This window comes from Lepidochelys kempii, chromosome 10 (assembly GCF_965140285.1).
Source record: "Lepidochelys kempii isolate rLepKem1 chromosome 10, rLepKem1.hap1, whole genome shotgun sequence".
Classification (NCBI taxonomy): Eukaryota; Metazoa; Chordata; order Testudines; family Cheloniidae; genus Lepidochelys; species Lepidochelys kempii.
Window position 1 is genome coordinate 1889247 of NC_136389.1, and position 19503 is coordinate 1908749.

The 19503-nt window shown below is 51.6% G+C and overlaps 1 protein-coding gene across 1 annotated transcript; it reads left to right on the forward strand.

Annotated features, from left to right (window-relative positions):
• Positions 1-3193: 3193 nt before the first annotated feature.
• On the forward strand, positions 3194-19282 carry SCNN1G (sodium channel epithelial 1 subunit gamma). Its single transcript, XM_073361368.2, has 13 exons — positions 3194-3259; positions 7613-7937; positions 9090-9387; positions 10111-10304; positions 10793-10896; positions 11378-11541; positions 13044-13142; positions 14067-14184; positions 15363-15441; positions 15532-15589; positions 16222-16283; positions 16487-16562; positions 17062-19282. Exons 1-13 carry the CDS (start codon positions 3229-3231, stop codon positions 17449-17451), a joined length of 1998 nt encoding a protein of 665 aa, XP_073217469.1. The 5' UTR covers positions 3194-3228; the 3' UTR covers positions 17452-19282.
• Positions 19283-19503: the final 221 nt, after the last annotated feature.

Below are 19503 nucleotides of genomic sequence, written 5' to 3' on the forward strand. Positions count from 1 at the left end.
GTTGGTTAGAATATGATGTTAGATTTTATTAATAGGTTTCCCCTATGTCCCACTGACATCAGTCATATGCAACTATTGGGCAGCAGCAGGGTGTTCAAGCAGAAGTGACTTTTCTCCGCTTCGTGAGGTCTGACTTGTATAACCTGTTATGGGCACAGTCTGAGATTCACGGTGGTGTGAATGAGGCCCACCAAATCCATACCACTGACTTGATACATAAAGCAGCAGGGGCCTTCTGATCACCCACCACAAAAAGAGAAACAGGATTACACAGACTAGTTCACACTCTGGGATCAGAAAACAAGTGACACATTCTTGATATTCACAATTGCCCCTCTCCCCAGGCTTCCCCAAAAACCCAGGGGAGGGAGGAAAGGCCAAAGACTCCATGAAGTCTGTTGGGGACCTTACCATGTCAATTATTAACCAAGGAGGTGCTCAGATACTGTAGTGATGGATGCCAGTCCAGAACCCTGAAATACGTGAAGCTCAGGAATGCTTCTCTTAGGTGTGTGGGATTAGTGAGATAAGCAATTGTAATTTTTACAATGACTGCTTTAGCATGTCAGCGCTTTGTCTGCAGACACCTTATGGATCCCATCCCGCGCCCTCTGTGAATGTAATGGAATAGTTCCAGGTACAGCTGATTTCAGACACGGCCTGTGGACAGCCCTCCTCTTTCTCCCCTCTCTATTGGCAGCACCAGTGGAAACTCTGAAATCCTAGTCATGATGTTGTTTGCAGCTCTTGGGCTTAGTGATGCAAGGCTGCCATTTCCACACCCTGGAAATGACCCAGAACTGTATAAAGATTAGCCAGCTCCCTGTGACCAACTTCAGACTGTAGGGGAAGGGAACTGCTCCAAGTTTGGGTTCAGACACTGCTGAGATCACAAGAAGCCACGAACATTTCATCCTGAGGGCCATTCTTTCCCCAAACTCCTCAACGCCCACTTTCCAAGCTCCCAAGTGCTAGCACACGTGGAGTGTGAGACCAGTGCCAATGCCACCTCAGGAAGCAGTGGGGCTGGAGAGCCAGAGCTGTGTAAGTTTTCCTCCATACCAGGCCCATTCCCTCCATAACATCGTGTCTCTGGGCTAAAACCACAAAGGGACGTAGGTGTTGCAATGCTCAATCCAAGCCCCGCCCTTTTGAGGTAGTTAGATACTGAACTCCGGGCCCTAGGAAGGTGCCTAGCTCTGCTTGGGATTCACAGCCATGAACTTTCTCCTGGAATTAGGCACCTAAGCCAGGTCGGCCTCCCTTTCTCAATAAAGAACAGAGAGCAGGAGACCCCATTACAGCAGTAGCCCAGGGGGCATGATCAGGGCACTCACTTGGGATGTGGGAAAGCTGTTTTCAAATCCCTACTCTGCCTGATTTGCAGCAGGGACTTGAATTTGGGTTTCTTACATCCCAGGTGAGTCACCTGATGGCCCGCCATGCTAGGGGATTCTGCTGAAGCTGGTCCAGGGCTCAGGCCTGGGTGAGGGTGACGAGCCAGCACTAGGATGTAGGTGGTTTGTGCATACCAACTGGCAGACACCTCACCCACTTTCCCAGAGAAACAGCATCTATGGAGTTGGGCAGCAACTTGAGCAGGAGGTTGGAGGATTTCAGTTAGCACCAAAGCTCTTTTGTGGAGCTGACCCTCTGCCATTATCTCTGGCCCTTTGTTTCTCCCATAGCAGCACGTATGTCTGACAAAGAACCAGGATGATTAGCCATGTGCCCTGTTTCCTGGCTTGCTGTCTGCCACCAGCCGCGATACACCTCGGGCAGCAGGCAGACTGGTGGTCGAGGGGGAGTTCCTGTGCAGCCCTGCTTTCCACACAGAGCTGGCTGCATAGGGAAACTGACCAGAACTGCACAGTTCCCTGCCTCGGGGTATGTTTCCCCCTGAGAATTATGTGAGTCCCTCAATGTGTAGAGATGAGTAACCAAAACATTTGTCTAACCCTCCACATGGCTATCCCATGGAGGCATTTGTTCCTCCTTGTTAATACATGAGGAAGAAACGCTTTGGGGAAGTACCAGGGGAGCACACTGTAAAGAAAATCACGGGGAATAACCCCCTCCCCACATGTGTACAAAATACCCTAATAGCCTCGTATACCTCATCCCCCCAACCACACACTCATGCACACCCTGCCTTCCAAGAGATTTCTTAGTGCTCAGAGGACATCTCTCTCCACCATCTCCCAAGATCTGGGAGGAACCTGCGCTCACGTTGGGGTCTCCCACATGTTGTACCTGTGTGATAACCCCCCCCACACACACACACACACACACACACACACCACCAGGCAGCAGGAGGGACATCCAGAGCAGGTGCTCATCCAGGACAGTGGTTTTCAACCTTTTTTCATTTGGATGGAGGTGCGGACCCCTTGGAAATCTTAGACACAGCCTGGGACCCCCAGGGTCCATGGATCATAGGTTGAGAACCCTGATCTAGAACCTCCACAAGGGACTGACCTTGCTTGGAGTGAGGGAGTGAAGAGCAAGGAGGGCAGGCAGGCTCTGGGGCCCAGGGCTCAAGAGGCCGGGAGCTGACACTAGGGGGACAGGAGACTCCGTTTGGGAATCCTCGGACAGTATCATTGTGACTTGCTCTCCTTTGGGGCAAGTTTTATGTGTCTTGTGTTTGTGTCAACATTGAGACTGCGCCTTGTTCCTTTGAAAGTAATGTTCAGAAAAGCCAGGCAGAGGGTGCAGTGGGGAGCGCTGCCCCACACCCATGGACAGGAGGGGAAGTGCCCCACGCTTTAACCCCTTCTCCTGCTCCATCCCCTCCAGGGCTTTCACCGGGATGGCCCCGGTCCACAGGCTACTGTCCTGGGAATGGGAACCCCGGGCAGCGCTCCGCGCTGCTCTGCGGCTGGCCGGTCCAGTGCCCAGGCTCACCCCATGTCCCACCAGAGGGGGCAGCCCCGCAAGGCCCCTGCCTGCAGCCCGGGCCGCCCCACTCCCCGCAGCTGCAGCCCCCCGGCTCCGCAGGGAAGGGGCCCCCGACGCACGCAGGGGCAGGCTCAGCACCAGGCCTGCCGGCAGGGGGCGCCGCCGGGCCGCCGCGGGCCGGGCAGGGGCGGGGCAGCGGCAGGGGACGGGGACGGGGACCGGGACGGGGCGGCCGCAGCAGGTGCGGGTCGGGGCGCAGCGCTCGCATCCCGCAGTGACACCTGCCGCCTCCCGCCTGCAGCACCCGCCGGCCGCCGCGCCGGCCGCATGGAGTCCCGCAGGCCAGGAGACGCCCGAGGTGAGAGCGCCCCGGGGTGCCCCGTCACTGGGGTCCTGCCCCGGAGCAGAGCGGGGTCCCAGGGGAGGGACCTGGGGCTGCGGAGCAGAGCGGGGCTCGGGGAAAGGGACCCGGAGGGGGGACGGAGCAGAGCGGGGTCCCAGGGGAGGGACCTGGGGCTGCGGAGCAGAGCGGGGCTCGGGGGGAGGGACCCGGCGGGGACGGAGCAGAGCGGAGTCCGGGGGGACGGAGCAGAGCGGGGCCCGCGGGGAGGGACTCGGGGAGGACTGGGGGACGGAGCAGAGGGGAGCCCGGGGGGACGGAGCAGAGCGGGGCCGCGGGGAGGGACCCGGGGAGGACTGGGGGACGGAGCAGAGCGGAGCCCGGGGGGGACGGAGCAGAGCGGGGCCCGGGGGGAGGGACCCGGGGGGGACGGGGGGACGGAGCAGAGCGGGGCTCGGGGAAAGGAACCCGACGGGGACGGAGCAGAGCGGGGCCCGGGGGGACGGAGCAGAGCGGGGCCCGGGGGGAGGGACCCGGGGGGGACGGGGGGACGGAGCAGAGCGGGGCTCGGGGAAAGGAACCCGACGGGGACGGAGCAGAGCGGGGCCCGGGGGGACGGAGCAGAACGGGGCCCGGGGGGAGGGACCCGGGGGGGACGGGGGGACGGAGCAGAGCGGGGCCCGGGGGGACGGAGCAGAGCGGGGCCCGGGGGGAGGGACCCGGGGGGGACGGGGGGACGGAGCAGAGCGGGGCCCGGGGAAAGGGACCCGGGGAGTGCGCACCTGTCTGTCCTAGCGCGCTCAGGGTCCACGGGCATCTCCTCCGCCCTATGGCCTCGGCGCTGACTCCTGCCAGTCTCTGCGCTGGGGTGAGCCGGGCAGCCTGCGCCAGGCGCTGCGATGCCCCCTCCTGTGTCTCCGGGCAGCCAGAGCCTTCCCCCGGGCCGAGGGTCTCGTGTCCCCAGCTCCCCTCCCCGGCCTGGAGACACCGGCGCCGTTTGGGAAAGACCGGAGCGTTTTAAAGGCGATTCTGTCTCTGCAGCTACCCCAGCGCCTGCCTCCGAGAGCTGGCGGGGCTCCGCGCCCCTGGCTGGGCTCGTGGCTGGTCCGCCTGCCTGGAGAGCTGGCGGCAACCCACAGCTCCTGGGGCATGGCAGAGCTTTTCAGCCTTTCATTCTCTTCCTGAGCGAAGGGTCCCAGGACCGATTGGGACGGGGACTGCTCATGTACTGCTTCTTCCCGGCAGGAGCCTTGGGGCCTTGATCCTTCCCTCCTTGTATAGGCAAAACCCAGGGCCAGGAGGAGTGCTGGGGATGGACCCTGCAGGTCTGTCCCACCAGTGGGAGTTCTGCACAAGGGTTTGTGCCCAAGGAGGCCAGGTGAACCTCAGGGCAGGGGGTGACAAAGGAGAGCCCCAATTAGCAGAGAGGTGAGGCTGGTGCCTTCCAGGGCTGCTTCAGTTCCACTTCCTAGAAACATCCGGGTAGAAAATAAGTGTGTATCTTTCACGTTAAAATCAGCAAACACTTGTAATAATGGATAACTTAAACCACACGGGAAAGCTCCTGCCTGGCTCTTGCTTTCAAATGCGGAGGGACCCTTCCCTTGTCACAGATCATGGCCCTGATCCTGGGGAAACTCATGCATCCGATGAAGCGAGCTGTAGCTCACGAAAGTTCATGCTCAAATAAATGGGTTAGTCTCTAAGGTGCCACAAGTACTCCTTTTCTTTTTGCAGATACAGACTAACACGGCTGTTACTCTGAAACCTGTCATGCACCTGGGTAACTTTACTTATCTCAGTAGCCCTATTAACTTAAATAGGACTGACTGCACCAGTAAAGTTGCTCACTTGATTAAATCTGTTGTAATTGGCCCCAGTGTCTGTACGTACAAGATGATGGTTTCCTATTTCTTGAGTAAACTTCATTTTTCTGAGTAACAGCCGTGTTAGTCTGTATCTGCAAAAAGAAAAGGAGGACTTGTGGCACCTTAGAGACTAACCAATTTATTTGAGCATGAGCTTTTGTGAGCTACAGCTCACTGCATCGGATGCACACTGTGGAAAGTACAGAAGACGTTTTTATACACACAAACCATGAAAAAATGGGTGATTATCACTACAAAAGGTTTTCTCTCCCCCCCACCCCACTCTCCTGCTGGTAATAGCTTATGTAAAGTGATCACTCTCCTTACAAAGTGTATGATAATCATTTTTCTAACATTTTGTACATGACTGGAGATCTGCAGGTGTGCGTGTCTTTACGTCTGGTTTTGAATAGTGGGATTTTCCTTTAAAAGATTCATGAATTCAAGAGACTTGGGCAAATCTGCAATAAGAACATATTGTGGAATGTCAGGTTTCAGAGTAGCAGCCGTGTTAGTCTGTATTCGCCATTTCAATGTGCCATTTGTGTGGAAGTGTTTTGCTATTTTTTGCACAAATGCATGTGACAGTGACACTTCCTAGTTGGGAAATATTTAGAAAAATGATCAGTGATGCACTTAGCAGCTGGCACTGCACCAGGACACTTTCTAGGTGCTCAAATTCCATGATACAGAATAATAGGCTAGGGCCAGTAACTGCGGGTTCCTGTCTCTGTAGCTGCCAGGTGTTTCTATTGTAATCAGAGGCCTGTGCTTCCCAGCCTGGCAGCTGTGTCAGTGAGCTGCTATGCCGATGTCATTATCCTGTTTGCCCTGGAAGTGCCTGTAATTCTCACTTAGGGCCCAATCCTGCAAACAGTTCTGTGTAAGAGTAACTTTACTCATGTCAGTAAACCCCGGCGTTGAGATCAACAGTATTTGCAGGATTGGGCCCACAGTGAATTTGGTGCAAGAGGAGCAGATGAGCTCTAAGGCAGGGGGCCCTGGCTTAACACAGATCACCCGGATAATTAGCAAAGGGAGCAAGCAAGAAATACCAGAGATTAATGAGTTTGCATATGCCTTTGCTAGATTTGTGAATGCCCTCCAGAGACCGCTGTCTGCTTAGGGAAGTGGCCTTTTACTCACTTGGTTCCATATTGTTTTAAAATACTGAATACCTTTCCCAGATAGGGTTGCCAACCCTCTAGGATTGGCCTGGAGTCTCCAGGAATCAGCACTGATCACCTGGTGACTATTGAAAGTAATCTGGGAGATTTTAATAGGATATTTTAAACGACATTTCGTCATGTTGGGGGAAAACATCTCCCAGAATAGCTTCAGTCAGAGTTGGCAACTCTACTCCCAGACCTGAAGAAGAGCTCTGTAATGCAAAATCATAGAAGATTAGGGTTGGAAGAGACCTCAGGAGGTCATCTAGTCCAACCCCCTACTCAAAACAGGACCAAACCCAACTAAACCAGCCCAGACAGGGCTTTGTCAAGCCAGGCCTTAAAAACCTCTAAGATTCCACCAACTCCCTAGATAACCCATTCTAGTGCTTCACCACCCTCCTAGTGAAATAGTTTTTTCTAATATCCAACCTAGACATCTCCCACTGCAACTTCAGACCATTGCTCCTTGTACTGTCATCTGCTGCCACTGAAGAGCTGAGCTCCATCCTCTTTAGAACCCCCCTTCAGGTAGCTGAAAGTAGCTATCAAATCCCCCCCTCACTCTTCTCTTCTGCAGATTAAACAAACCCACTTCCCTCAGCCTCTCCTCATAAGTCATGTGCCCCAGCCCCCTAATCATTTTTGTTGCCCTCTGCTGGACTCTCTCCAATTTGTCCACATCCTTTCTGTAGTGGGGGCCCCAAAACTGGACACAATACTCCAGGTGTGGCCTCACCAGTGCCGAATAGAGGGGAATAATCACTTCCCTCGATCTGCTGGCAATGCTCCTACTAATACAGCCCAATATGCCATTGGCCTTCTTGGCAACAAGAGCACACTGTTGACTCATATCCAGCTTCTCATCCACTGTAACCCCTAGGTCCTTTTCTGCAGACTTGCCGCTTAGCCATTCGGTCCCTAGTCTGTAGCGGTGCATGGGATTCTTCCGTCCTAAGTGCAGGACTCTGCACTTGTCCTTTTTGAACCTCATCAGATTTCTTTTGGCCCAGTCCTCCAATTTGTCTAAATCACTCTGGACCCTATCCCTACCCTCCAGCATATCTATCTCCCCCATCCCACCCCCAGCTTAGTGTCATCTGCGAACTTGCTGAGGGTGCAATCCATCCCGTCCTCCAGATCATTAATAAAGATGTTGAACAAAACCGGCCCCAGGACTGACCACTGGGGCACTCCGCTCGATACCAGCTGCCAACTAGACATTGAGCTGTTGATCACAAAAGCTTGTCTCTCTCACCAATTGCTGGTACAATAAAAGATATTACCTCACCCATTTTGTTTCTTTAAAATATTTTTTCACCCTCCATGTGTAGAGTTAAACATGGCTCCTGGGCAGATGATCAAAGCCAGGATCAAGAAGACTTTGCCAGTGACTGGCCCTCAGGCTCCAACAGTCAGTGAGCTGATGCATTGGTACTGCATGAACACCAATACGCATGGCTGCCGGCGTATCGTGGTATCAAGGGGACGCTTGCGCAGGTTCATCTGGATCCTGCTCACCTTGAGCGCCGTGGGGCTGATCCTGTGGCAGTGTGCTGAGCTCGTCATGTCCTATTACACGGCCTCTGTCTCAGTCACTGTGCAGTTCCAGAAGTTGCCCTTCCCCGCTGTCACCATCTGCAATATCAACCCTTACAAGTAAGCCATGAGGGGTCAGGGGATGGCTAATTACTGTATGAATGGCAGGGTCATGCCATTATGGCCAGGGTGGGCATGCTTTCAAAGGACACGAGGAAAGTGTTTCTCAGACATTTGTTAAATAATTTTTCCTCAAAACTCTGTCCAGCACTGAGCCCCTCAGGAAGCTTATCCTGCTGCTCTGACACCCCTGCTCTTTAATTCCATCCCCTTATTGTTAGCTCTGCCCCCTTCCCACAGCACCCTAAAATGCTGCACCTCTACTTTCTGGCTGTTTACACTCATCAGACATTTGTAGCCATATTTGACTTACCAGCACTGAGCCAAGCTAGATGCATTTAGCTTGTTTTATCTTTCTGCACGCATCAGCCCCCCCAGTCCCCTCTCTCTGAATGCCGTCCTTCCAGTAATGGAGAGCTCAGGCCTAACTAATATTCCAGGCACAAACTCTCCAATGGGGGACAGAGAGTTTTCCATCTCCTCTTGCTTGGATGGGATGCCTTGGCATATGCCATCCAAAATCACATGGGGTTCTTTTTCCTGCCAAACTGTATTGCACACTTCTGTCTAATCTGCTGTCCGCTCTCCCCACCCCAGTCTCTCTCTGCCATTCTTGCTTTCTGGTCTCTCCTGCCCACGGAGGATCTGCATTTCAGACTGTATTGTCCCAGCTGCATTGTCCCCAGGATAAATCTTTTCCATTTCTTGTCCATCTTTCTGCTCTCTCTAGTTTTGGCAATTCCTCCTCATTTAGTGCAATCCCCCAATATGTATCTGTTACTGCCTTCTCTAGCCTCTCCAGCTCATTAATTAAGATTTTAAAGAAGCGCGGATCTTACAGTGACCTCTTCACAGCTCAGTCTGTTGCTGTTTATAATGGCCTGTTGTCCATAGTCCTTCAGTCAATGGGCAATCTCTAGGATCTAGTTTTTACCCAAGCCAATTCAAATTAATTGTGTGAATAAAAGTTCCAAGTGAAGCATCAGCACTGAGTCAGTCTAGGGAGGAGAATGAGGAAGAGCTGGGTGTCCCCTATAATGGGCTATTCATTGTACAATGCGTAGGACAGGATAGGACTGTAGGGAGTAGTCCAGCAGGTTGACACCGGGAGAATATGGCATGTTATTTACTATTACCTTCTCTCCAATGTAGATATAGTGCAATGAAAGAGCATTTGTCTGAACTGGACAAAGAGACAAAAAATGCTTTGGAGACTTTATATGGCTTTTCAGAGGGCAAATCCAAGATACGTCGGGATGCAGATGACTGGAACGCTACAGAGAGCAAATTTCTTGAAAGAATCCCTCTGCTAAAGTTCAAAGACCTCTCTAAGAAGACTGTTACTGAGATTCCAAGTGGCAATAAGCGGAAAATTGAGACTAGTGTCTTTCACCAAGGTTCCAGCATGGTGAATACTGGGGAGCCACAAGATGTCGTGGGCTTTCAGCTGGTGAGTTCCATTCCTACGTGGTGACTGGGCGCGGTGTTGGCACAGGGAGTGGATGTGCTAGGGCAGGCACGACTGTTTGAGCAGATGACAAGTGTAGCAGTGGAGGGAAATGATAAAACTTTCAAGAGTTAATTGAGGCTTTAGAGAGGAATAGATACAAAGAACCTTCCAGGATGGAGAGACCCTGTACTGTAGGTCTTCCAAATCCATCGGTTCCTTAAACATCTCCATCCAATGCTTCCCGCAGATTATTCCGCATACCCACAACCCTCGGGGACAAAAAGTTCTTTTTGAAATCCAGCCTAAACTGCTTCCTCTTTATTGCCAACCATGACACCAGGGAGGTCATTTCTTAGATCCCCTATGATGAGCCCCCACTAGCCATGCTTCTTTAAGGTTACACACATTCAGTTCCTGATGTCCATGCTCACAGGAAAGGCCACTGGTGCCCAGATGAGCCACTTTGCTTCCTCTGTACCTTTTCCAGACTGATCTGCCTTCAGAATGCACACAGTTCTCAACACGAGGTCTACCAAGGACTTTTTGAAGAGGAACTGTTTGTATCCCGTAATACCTTATTTGTCTTTTTTTCCTCCACCTGCAACTAGAAACTTCTTGCTTGAGTAGCATTGTTCAGTAGAAATCATATTGCAAACCCTTCAGTGGAAAATTATACCACATCTTCCTCATCTGAAACTCATTTTCCTCCTTTATTATTGTTAGTGTGACCCAAACAACAGCAGTGACTGTGCAGTTTACACATTCAGCTCTGGGGTAAATGCTATTCAAGAATGGTACAAGCTGCATTATATGAACATCATGGCACAAATACCCCTGGAGACGAAAGTGAATATGGGCTACTCCGCTGAGGATCTTCTGCTGACGTGTTTCTTCGATGGCATATCTTGCGACACAAGGTCAGTGCACAAAAATTACTCACCAGCCTAACTTCTCACTTCTTAAAATAAACGTCAAACAATTAGGAATTAAATGTTTGTTATTTACAGAGTGCAAATCAGTGCGCTCAGGAATATACAGAGCATAGAGGAAGCCACCGTCCCTTGCTTACTATCTAGATTAGGCGGACTGCACCATTCAGACTGACAATCAGCCAATCACCAGGCTCAGAATGGTGAAGACAGATGTGTAAATTTTAACATTGTGTTACACACGTCTTGCTCTGACAGATTATCGCTGACAGGTTTAGCAGTAAACGTGCATTTGAAGGTGGGTTGAATGAAGGAGGATAGTCATTTGGAGCACAAAGAAAGACTGTTAAAATGAACTTCAAGCACCAAACCTGCTTGTTCTCTCTCAGGCTCATGGGCGATCCAGTGAGTAATTTACATTGCCATGGGCAGTTAGACCAGAGCCTAGGATGAAAAAAATGTTTGCTCTCTTTTAGAAACTTCACCCCTTTCCATCATCCACTGCACGGCAACTGCTACACCTTCAATAGTGGAGAAGACGGGAAAGTCCTGACCACTTCCACAGGAGGCAGCGAGTATGGTAAGGGGACCAAGCTGGTAGAGACATTCGAAAGCAGATTGTTCAGGGAACTGCATCCTAAGGGGGTTGACGGACATGTCGGCATTAGACGTGTTATCTGATTGGGTTGGTTCAAATGAACATTTCCCCAAGCTGTTGCCAAATCTCATGAATCAAGTGTTGTTGCATCACTAGAGTTTTTCCACCTGAAATTATTCCTCTCCAGTTATGTAACTTGGTTTTTTAACAGGTTTTCAGTAACATTCGAAGTCATCACTAGTAGTTATTATTAGTTGTGTTGGATGCTAAAGATTAGCTGCAGGAGTACTTGGACACTCCAATGATATCTGGACAATTCCACTTGAAGCCAGATGTTTAATCCAAACGGATGATGACAGTTAAAACTGAAGAAGATTGTACAGTGACCATAGATGAGTCAACTCTCCCTGAGCTAGGGCTCTAGCTTTTTTAACCCCGTTAATGCTATTTCTTTGTTCTGCAGGATTGCAGGTCGTTCTTTACATAGAGGAAGCAGATTACAATCCCTTCCTGGTGACCTCTACGGGGGCCAAAATCATTGTCCACGACCAGCAGGAATATCCCTTTATTGAAGATATTGGCACTGAGATTGAGACTGCAGTGGCCACCTCCATTGGGATGCACTTTGTGAGTGGCAGAGATCTTTCTTCTCGGGCTCATGAGCGCTTACAAACACTGTGTTAATTGTGTTAAATAGATCCCCGCTGCTGCCTCACAGCATCCAGGAAAGCTAGCAGAGAGCTGGGAGGGTACATTTATGCCCCAGGCCTGGCTATCTAAAGCACCTTAGAAAGCATGAGGCCAGAGAGAGAGCCACTGTAACTAAGCTGTGTTTGAGCACTCTCCTGACTCAGGTTTTACTGCTCAGGGGTGAGAGCTGTTGGAAATACAGGCCTGTGGGAATCCCACACCTACGGGTGATCCTGGTTTTATCCCACGGATTTCTTGAGGATTTTGATGTTTTCTACAACGTCTGAGGCACCATCCACACCATCAAACCCCTGCTTTAACTCATGTTCTGCAGCACAGTACAGACATGGTTGTGGGTCAGATCAGGTGGTTTGGCTGCCAGAGCAGACGAGCTAAAGCACAACTCTGACGTCTGGCTATTCTGATTGGCTAGATGGGTCTGTGCTTACTGCCCTCCTGGCTGTGAAGAGACCTTTCCAGGTGGCCATGTCTGCACTCGCCTGCCTCGGGAAATCTCCCACCATTGCTATCACTCAGGGTAGGGTGGAGGCTGAAATAAGGTGCTGGGAGTTTCCCAAAGTAGTATTTGGAGTGGCTGGGTGTGTCAAGCCGTGCCCTGATAGTCCATGCATTAGAAAGGACAGTAGGGTAAAGTCTGACAGGTTCACATGTGCATATAGTTGACTGTCTTCCAGGTGTCTGGATAAGCATTAGGGACAAGTGACTTTATAGTGTCTAAAAATATGGGACTTTCCCAAAGAGGCTTGTAGCTTTCTATAAAAGCAGGCATGAGTAATCAGCAGCAGAGGGTTAGATCTATAGAGACCTAAATACCTCCCAATCCTGCCTAACCCCCATGTCCTTGTTTTGATGCCTATAGAATAAGAACAACTCCACATATCACATCAGCAAAACTCTACTAGAACAACTCTAGATATTGAAAAACATGGTTTGCCTTGGCATTCCTCAACCAAGTCATACACTGCCTTAAAGTCCCAGAGTCGTGTCTTGAGACAGCTGGTCACAGAACAAGACTTGGTGCACAGTGAATAAGACAGTCACTCAAACAGAAAAGATTGACAGCACACAAATTCTGATGTGGAAGAAGTGCCCTTTCGTAGCAGGGAGCCATTGCAAATATTCTGAATGTGTAGGCGGTTAGACTTTGAGTACCCTGAATTATGGTAGGCAGGAGGCATCTCATGGAGGCGTCAAATATAATTAGGAAAAAATCTAAAAACCATTCTAGCCACATAATCTCCTACTAAAAGCAACCTACGTCCTACAGGCTAATTCACGTAAGCTAGCTTCAGTCCTGCCCCATCATTGTTATAGTTTAGGACTGTGCTCCCAGGCCGTCCAATAAGCAGCACTGAATGGTCTCTTTCCTTCAGCTCGGCTGGGGTCTCTCAAGTCAACATTTGTTTTCTGGTTTTCAGACTCGGTCTCACAAGCTAAGCAAACCGTACAGCGACTGCACAGAGACCGGCACTGACATTCCAGTAGCGAACCTCTACAACAAGAGCTACTCACTCCAGGTAAAGCTCTGTTACGCTTGCTTTTTCAGAGACCAGGTGGGGGATGTAATATTAATAAAATTATTATATCTGCTCTTGGACCAACTTCTGTTGGTGAGAGAGACGAGCTTTCGAGCCACAAGGAGCTCTTCCTCAGGCTTTTCAGTCATTTGAGCGATCCCCTTGTACAAACAGCACAGGATTCTGCCCCCAACCCTGCAGGATCACTGCTGCAGTTGAATGCTTTGGATCACAGCTGTAGAATACCGCAGTACTTTTAAAATCAGGGTTTTGTTCCAAAATGATTGAAGCTTGAAGTTGCCTTGGGGATTCTGTCATATAGCAGGAACATTAGCTCATTATGAAATTCTCTGGCACTGCTGGACTGGAAAATATTGGCCAAACAAATGTTGCAGCTTAGTAAGCCTTGAAGCCAGAAATTGTGACCCCTGTCAGATAAGACTCCATGAACAACTGATACTATCTAATCTGTGTCCAACCAGCAGAACGCTTACAAAGAAAGTTTCCACTAGTTTTGCAAGGCTCCTGTAATAGGCTCCACCGTGAGAGCATCAAGCATCCTGGTTTCCTCCATGCTAGTTCCCATTGCTCTTGTATTAATTGCTACTTTTTGCAAATCCAGTACCTGGGCTTGATTTTTCTCTTAATGGGTATTAAAATGCCAGCACCCGGTGATGTGATGCCAGCTGAGGTCACACGGGCCTCCAGCAGAGTTAGTGCCTTAAAGCATGGAGCCCGGCACTGCAGTCGGTAGGGACTGAAGATGGGGCCCCACCTACTGGAAATGCCAGCTGAAAATGTTAGTTCCTGCTGGTTCCAGCTGACAACCCATTTAGGAACAGAGCAGTAACCTAGAAGCAACCCAGGCCTGCTTGTGCATTTGTTGACCCATGGAAACCCAACTCTTGGTTTCTTTCCCTGCAGATTTGCCTGCATTCCTGTTTCCAGAGGGCCATGGTGGATACCTGTGGCTGTGCCCAGTACGCCCAGCCCTTACCTCCCGGGGCAGAATACTGCAACTACAAGAAATACCCCAACTGGAGTAAGTTCTCCACAGCATGAGTAAAGCCCCTGCACAGCCTCCTTTACTGCCTAGTTACAACCACCAAATGTCCTGCTGGCAGACAGGTCCCAGCTCCACCCCTGGCATTAGATCATTACCACACACACTATACTCCACTGAAATTGCCACCCACACAAGCCCATCCGGGCTGGAGGAAAGGTGAATCTGCCTTGGACTAATGCGGGCGCCCTGGCCAGTTTTTATTGCTCAGCCCAGAGATAGCTCTCTGCTAGCAAGAGCCGCCTTGTCTCTGAAATCCCAGCAACACACTTTGTAACACTAGTTAATTGTACTCTGGTAGCATCTGGAGGCCCCGCCTGAGTCCAGGGCTCTGTTGTGCTAGGGCTCTCAGGACAAATTTTTTGGTGGCCAGTCAGAGTGCGGCTACCAACTCTTGTTGGTGGCCACTCTCACACTTTTCCCTAAAATACTTAATTAGCATTAGGAAAAACAAACAAATATGCACATAGACACGGCCAAATCATTGTAACTTATTTATTGCTAACTAGTAATGGGGCATTGGGGTGGTTGGCCAGGGGAGGTAGCAGGGGTCCAGAGCATGAAGCTTTGTGGCTGGGGGTCAGGGCCTGGGGCTGGAGCTCAAAGCCCCATGGCCAGAGCCTGCTGTCCTGCCACCCCAGGGCTGGAGCCCAACGCCTGAGCCCCACTGCCACTGGAAAGGTAGGGAACTCACCAGCTGCCTGCTCCCCCAGGTGTCTCCAGATGGGAGCAGGGCCCAACCCCCTGCTGGCGGCCGCAGCAACCAACACCAGGGCAGTGCATCCAGGAGCAACAGGGATGGGGAGGGGCCGCTGCTTTCCCATCCCTCCCAAATCACAATCAAGGAGGCTGTGGCCACAAGAAAAGCCGCTGGTGGCTGCATTTGAGAAACACCATGCTCACTGCTAGACACGGCATAAGCATAGCGAGCGCCTGTCCCTGCCCCGAGGAGCGTGTCTTTCCAGGGAAAGTATTTACCCCCATTTCGTAGCTGGGGAAATGAAACCCTCAGAAGAGGGGGGACTTGCCCAAGGGACAGAGTGAGTCTGTTACAGAGCCAGGAATTGAACCCAGATCTCCCAAGCCCAGTGTATTAAGCACAAGACCAGACTCTCTCTGGCTTCCCCAGCCAGTTACCCTGCACTCTCTTTCTGCAGTGTACTGCTACTACGAGCTGCATGAGAAGTTTGTGAAGGAGCAGTTGGGCTGTCAGCAGATTTGCAAAGAAGCCTGCAGGTAAGTCCAGCTGCCAGATAGGCAAGAAATGAAACATTCCTTATGCAGGAATTCAGACTGACAGCTAACACTAGGCTTCTTTTCCCACAGCTTTAAGGAATGGACGCTGACCACCAGCTTAGCCCAGTGGCCATCTTCAGTTTCTGAGGTGAGCTCCCAGTTCTGCTCTGCTTGCTCAGCCGGCCTAGATGCACAACGAGAGTTGCAGGCTCCGCGTTCAGGCTGGCTTGGTTCCCTTGTGCCTTGGACCACAGGATCATTGTCAGGCTGGGGCTTTCCCCTGCTTCTGCTGCTGTGTCAGTGAGGGCTGCCCTCCCCTCAAAGGGGGGGATGAGCCCAGATTTCTCAGCAATGGGGAGATGAGGTTACAAGGGCGAACAGCCTCCCGCAATGAAAGGGGGCAGGGAAGCTTCACAGCTCCAACAGGAACTAGGTAAAATCCAGAGGTGCAGCCTTGGGAGTGAGAGGCCCCTTCTGTATTTGTGAGCATTGGCCTGGTGCTCCTGACCAGGGGATCTGAACACTTGCAATGTGTGAGGCTCCCATAGCCAGGTACAAGGACACGGCCCTGGCCAAGGAGCTCACCAGCTAACCTGCAAACGTGTCCCCTGGGGGTTCAGTCTCTCTGGGTCTGCGAGATCCCCCCACTTGGCGGTAGCGTGAGGGCCCCACCACACAATCATGGCATTCTAGAATGGAACCCGAGCCAAATGAGCTGTCACATCCTGGGCTCCCTGGGCTTGTGCTCATGGCAGTTGCATTGTTTTCTTGTTTTCCAAGGACTGGATGCTTCGAGTCCTCTCTTGGGACAAAGGGCAGAAAATCAACAAAATGCTGAACAAGTAAGTTTCCCCCTGTGTATTTCCAGCCTGTGTCCCGAGTTCAGATACAATCACAGCGGCCCTAACAATGGCAATGGAAAAGAACGCTCCCTTCGAGGGGCCTGGCCCTACTCGTCCAACTGGTTCTTTAAATCACTCTTCAGTGATCCTCACGCTATTGTTTGACTAAAGCCAGGGCCTGCTCTCTCTCTCTCCCTTCCCAGAACGGACCTCGCAAACCTCGTGGTGTTCTACAAAGACCTGAACGAGAGATTCATTTCCGAGAATCCCGCCAACAACGTAAGCTCTGACGTCTGCAGTCTGTTTAGACCCAGAATAGGTCCAGTGCAGGCAGCGGGAGAACAAGCTCCCCCAAACAGTGCCCTCCAACGTGCCCCAGTCCTGTCCTGTCGCTAGCATCTCCAGGGGCATGTGGGGAGGTCAGGTTCCTTGGCTCATTCAGTCCTTGTCCTCTGTCACGTAGGCACCTCTCCATGGGGAACTGCCCGGAGACAAGTGTAAGTGACTGTTCGGTTTCAACGTTAGTTGACATTTCTAGAGCATAAGCTAGAGTGGAGCAGGCAGGAAGCTTAGAGACGTGCCCATTATATTTTGCCTTCACTTTAGTGACCAGATTTCTGTATTGGGCAAGTTGTGTCCCTTTAACAGTGTCTAGTTACCCAGCCCCTGGGCACCTCGTGACAGACGCTGATTGCTCTAGCTCAGAGACGTCTCCTCTCTGGCTGCTGCTGGTTGCCTGGCTGGTTCAGGTGTAACCTTGCACTCTCTTCTCCTCCAGATTGTTATTCTTCTTTCCAACTTCGGGGGCCAGCTGGGCCTTTGGATGAGCTGCTCCGTGGTTTGTGTCATTGAGATCATCGAAGTTTTCTTCATCGACTCCTTCTTCATCGTCATGCGGCACCGCTGGCAAAAGGCGAAGAAATGGTGGAATGACCGAAAAGCAACACCCCATCAGGAGCCCCCTCAGCGTAATGCTCCAGCCAAAGGGGGCCACGACCACACCGTGTGCCCCGACGAAGACCTGCCCACCTTTAACACTGCCCTTCACTTACCACTGCCCCAGGAAAATCACATGCCCAGGACTCCCCCGCCCAACTACAGCACTTTGCAGCTAAACGCTGCATTCACAGACCCGCTGCCCGACTCTCTGGAGGGCAGGAGCCATTGACCATATTTGTCTCCTCATCCAGAGGCCAAAGCAGGCAATGAACGTGTCATCTGGGTGTCCAGGAGCGAGAGGTGTGTGTCTGGGGGTGAGCGCTAGGGGACTATCGGGTCCAGCCTCGAATTCAGGGATTTGGAGCTTTGTGGTGAAAGCGTCTCTGGGAGGAGCGTGGGCAGGAGGATTCAGTCCCCGGCATAGAGCAGGGGTTGGTAACGCCAGGTCCAAGTCCCTGGTGTTTTCCAGTGAAGGGTTGCTGGCGCTGGTTTATGTAGGATGTGGAACTGAGCTGTGAGGGGTCTTGCCAAACAGTGACAAGCCACACACCCCTCCCCATTCCATCTGGGTAGGAATCAGGCCTCGGGAGAAGCAGGCATATCAACATGATACCACACCTGCTCCAGGCCTGACACGTGGGACCAACCCAGGCCTTTAGCGCGGCTTGTGTCACTTGGCTAGGAGCAGGCAGAGAGGGAGCTCTCGGAAAAGAGTTAAAACCTGCAGGTACTGGGTGGTGGCGAGAGGAAAGGAAAATACCACTGTAGGGTCAGATTCTAACCGCTTCAGCTAAACACTGAGCAGGTAGGATTCTGCCAGCTGCATCCCAAGAGAGAAATTCCTTAGCCTGGAGGAGAACCTTGAAAGCCAATCGAACTCCTCCTGGAGTAAGGCACAACTCAGCCTGAGTAAAAGGGAGCCAGAGTCATCCCCAACCCTTCCTTTAAAATGCCTGAAGTCTAATTTTGAGCAGGATAATGACCAGACACAGCAATCAGTGCGCTCAAAGTAACCCACTTAAAGTGCAGGTGCCCTTGGCACACTCGGGTTCCAGCACTCTCAAAGGGCAGCTGCATCCTCTTCGTGCTACAGTCATTTTGGCCCTTCTGCTGGGAAATACCATTCAAATGCCAGCCTCATTCACTGGCACACACCCTTAGCCCGCACACAGCCTGAAGAACTGGGCTGTGCTCTGGGAAGCATCTCAAGGGCCAGGAAGGAAGAGGAATCCCACTCCAGGGCACAGTGGCAGCAGAGCCCCCTGGGAATTCCTGCACCCAGACCCAGCCTTAACGGGGAACAGTGAGCAGAAGATACACTGACCCCATCCCCAGGCATGTTTCCCTTAAACTCCCCTTGTCCATTAGCATGCAGCGAGTTCCCTATGGAGCTGCTCTCTCTGATGCCAAGCCCCTGTGCACGGGCTCCTTGGATCCTACCACTAGTTCCTCCCTGGCCGGGAGGCACTGTGCCTGTAGATCTGACCCACTGAACTGAGATGAAAACAGACGCTGGTTTTCAAACATTGGTTCTAAAAAGGTCACTGCTCAGGCCCGTTCTCACAGAATGGGTTAGCCCGAATCACTGGCGTTTCCCTGCCTTGAGCACATGATCGTGATAACATTCAGGGCCCAATTCTGCCCCCCTTGAAGTCAACAGCAAAACTCCCATTGAGACCCCAGAGTGAAGGCTGCAGTTCATTGTCCTCTCTGGTGTGCCCAGTTTATTGCAGGGGAGCACACAGCTGGCAGGTGCATTCTGTATGGAGGGGTGGGTGCCCGGCCATGACTCAGAATCTCCCTCTTCCTAGTTGGTTCCAGCAATGGCCTCCTGGGAGCTGAGTCGGGTGGGCTGCATGAGTGTTAGGATGGCTGTGTGCTGGGCCAGCATGACCTCATGGGCTTTCAGAGTACTGTGTTGTCAAATGAATCAGGCATCTTAACAGTGAGAACAAAGATGTTTCCAAGAGTGCAATATAAGAAGTCTTTTTTAACTGAATTATTTACCAGCAGGGAGGCTGGAAAACGAAGAACAGGGAAAGATATATTTTTGAATAAACTGGGGTTTTTTAGTTAATGGATGTGTGTGTTGTTCTGCTTGGATGTCCAAAGTCATTGCTGAGAACAAGTGAGCTGTGCCTCGCTCTGCCCTGGCCCGCTCTATCCTAGTTCTTTACATTTGTAACAAGGGACCAACTCAGAACTGCTCAGCAACTGGGAGCTGCCCTTCGGGCTTGTCTACACAGTGGCTAATGTAATGTGCACCATGCGGCTGTAATTT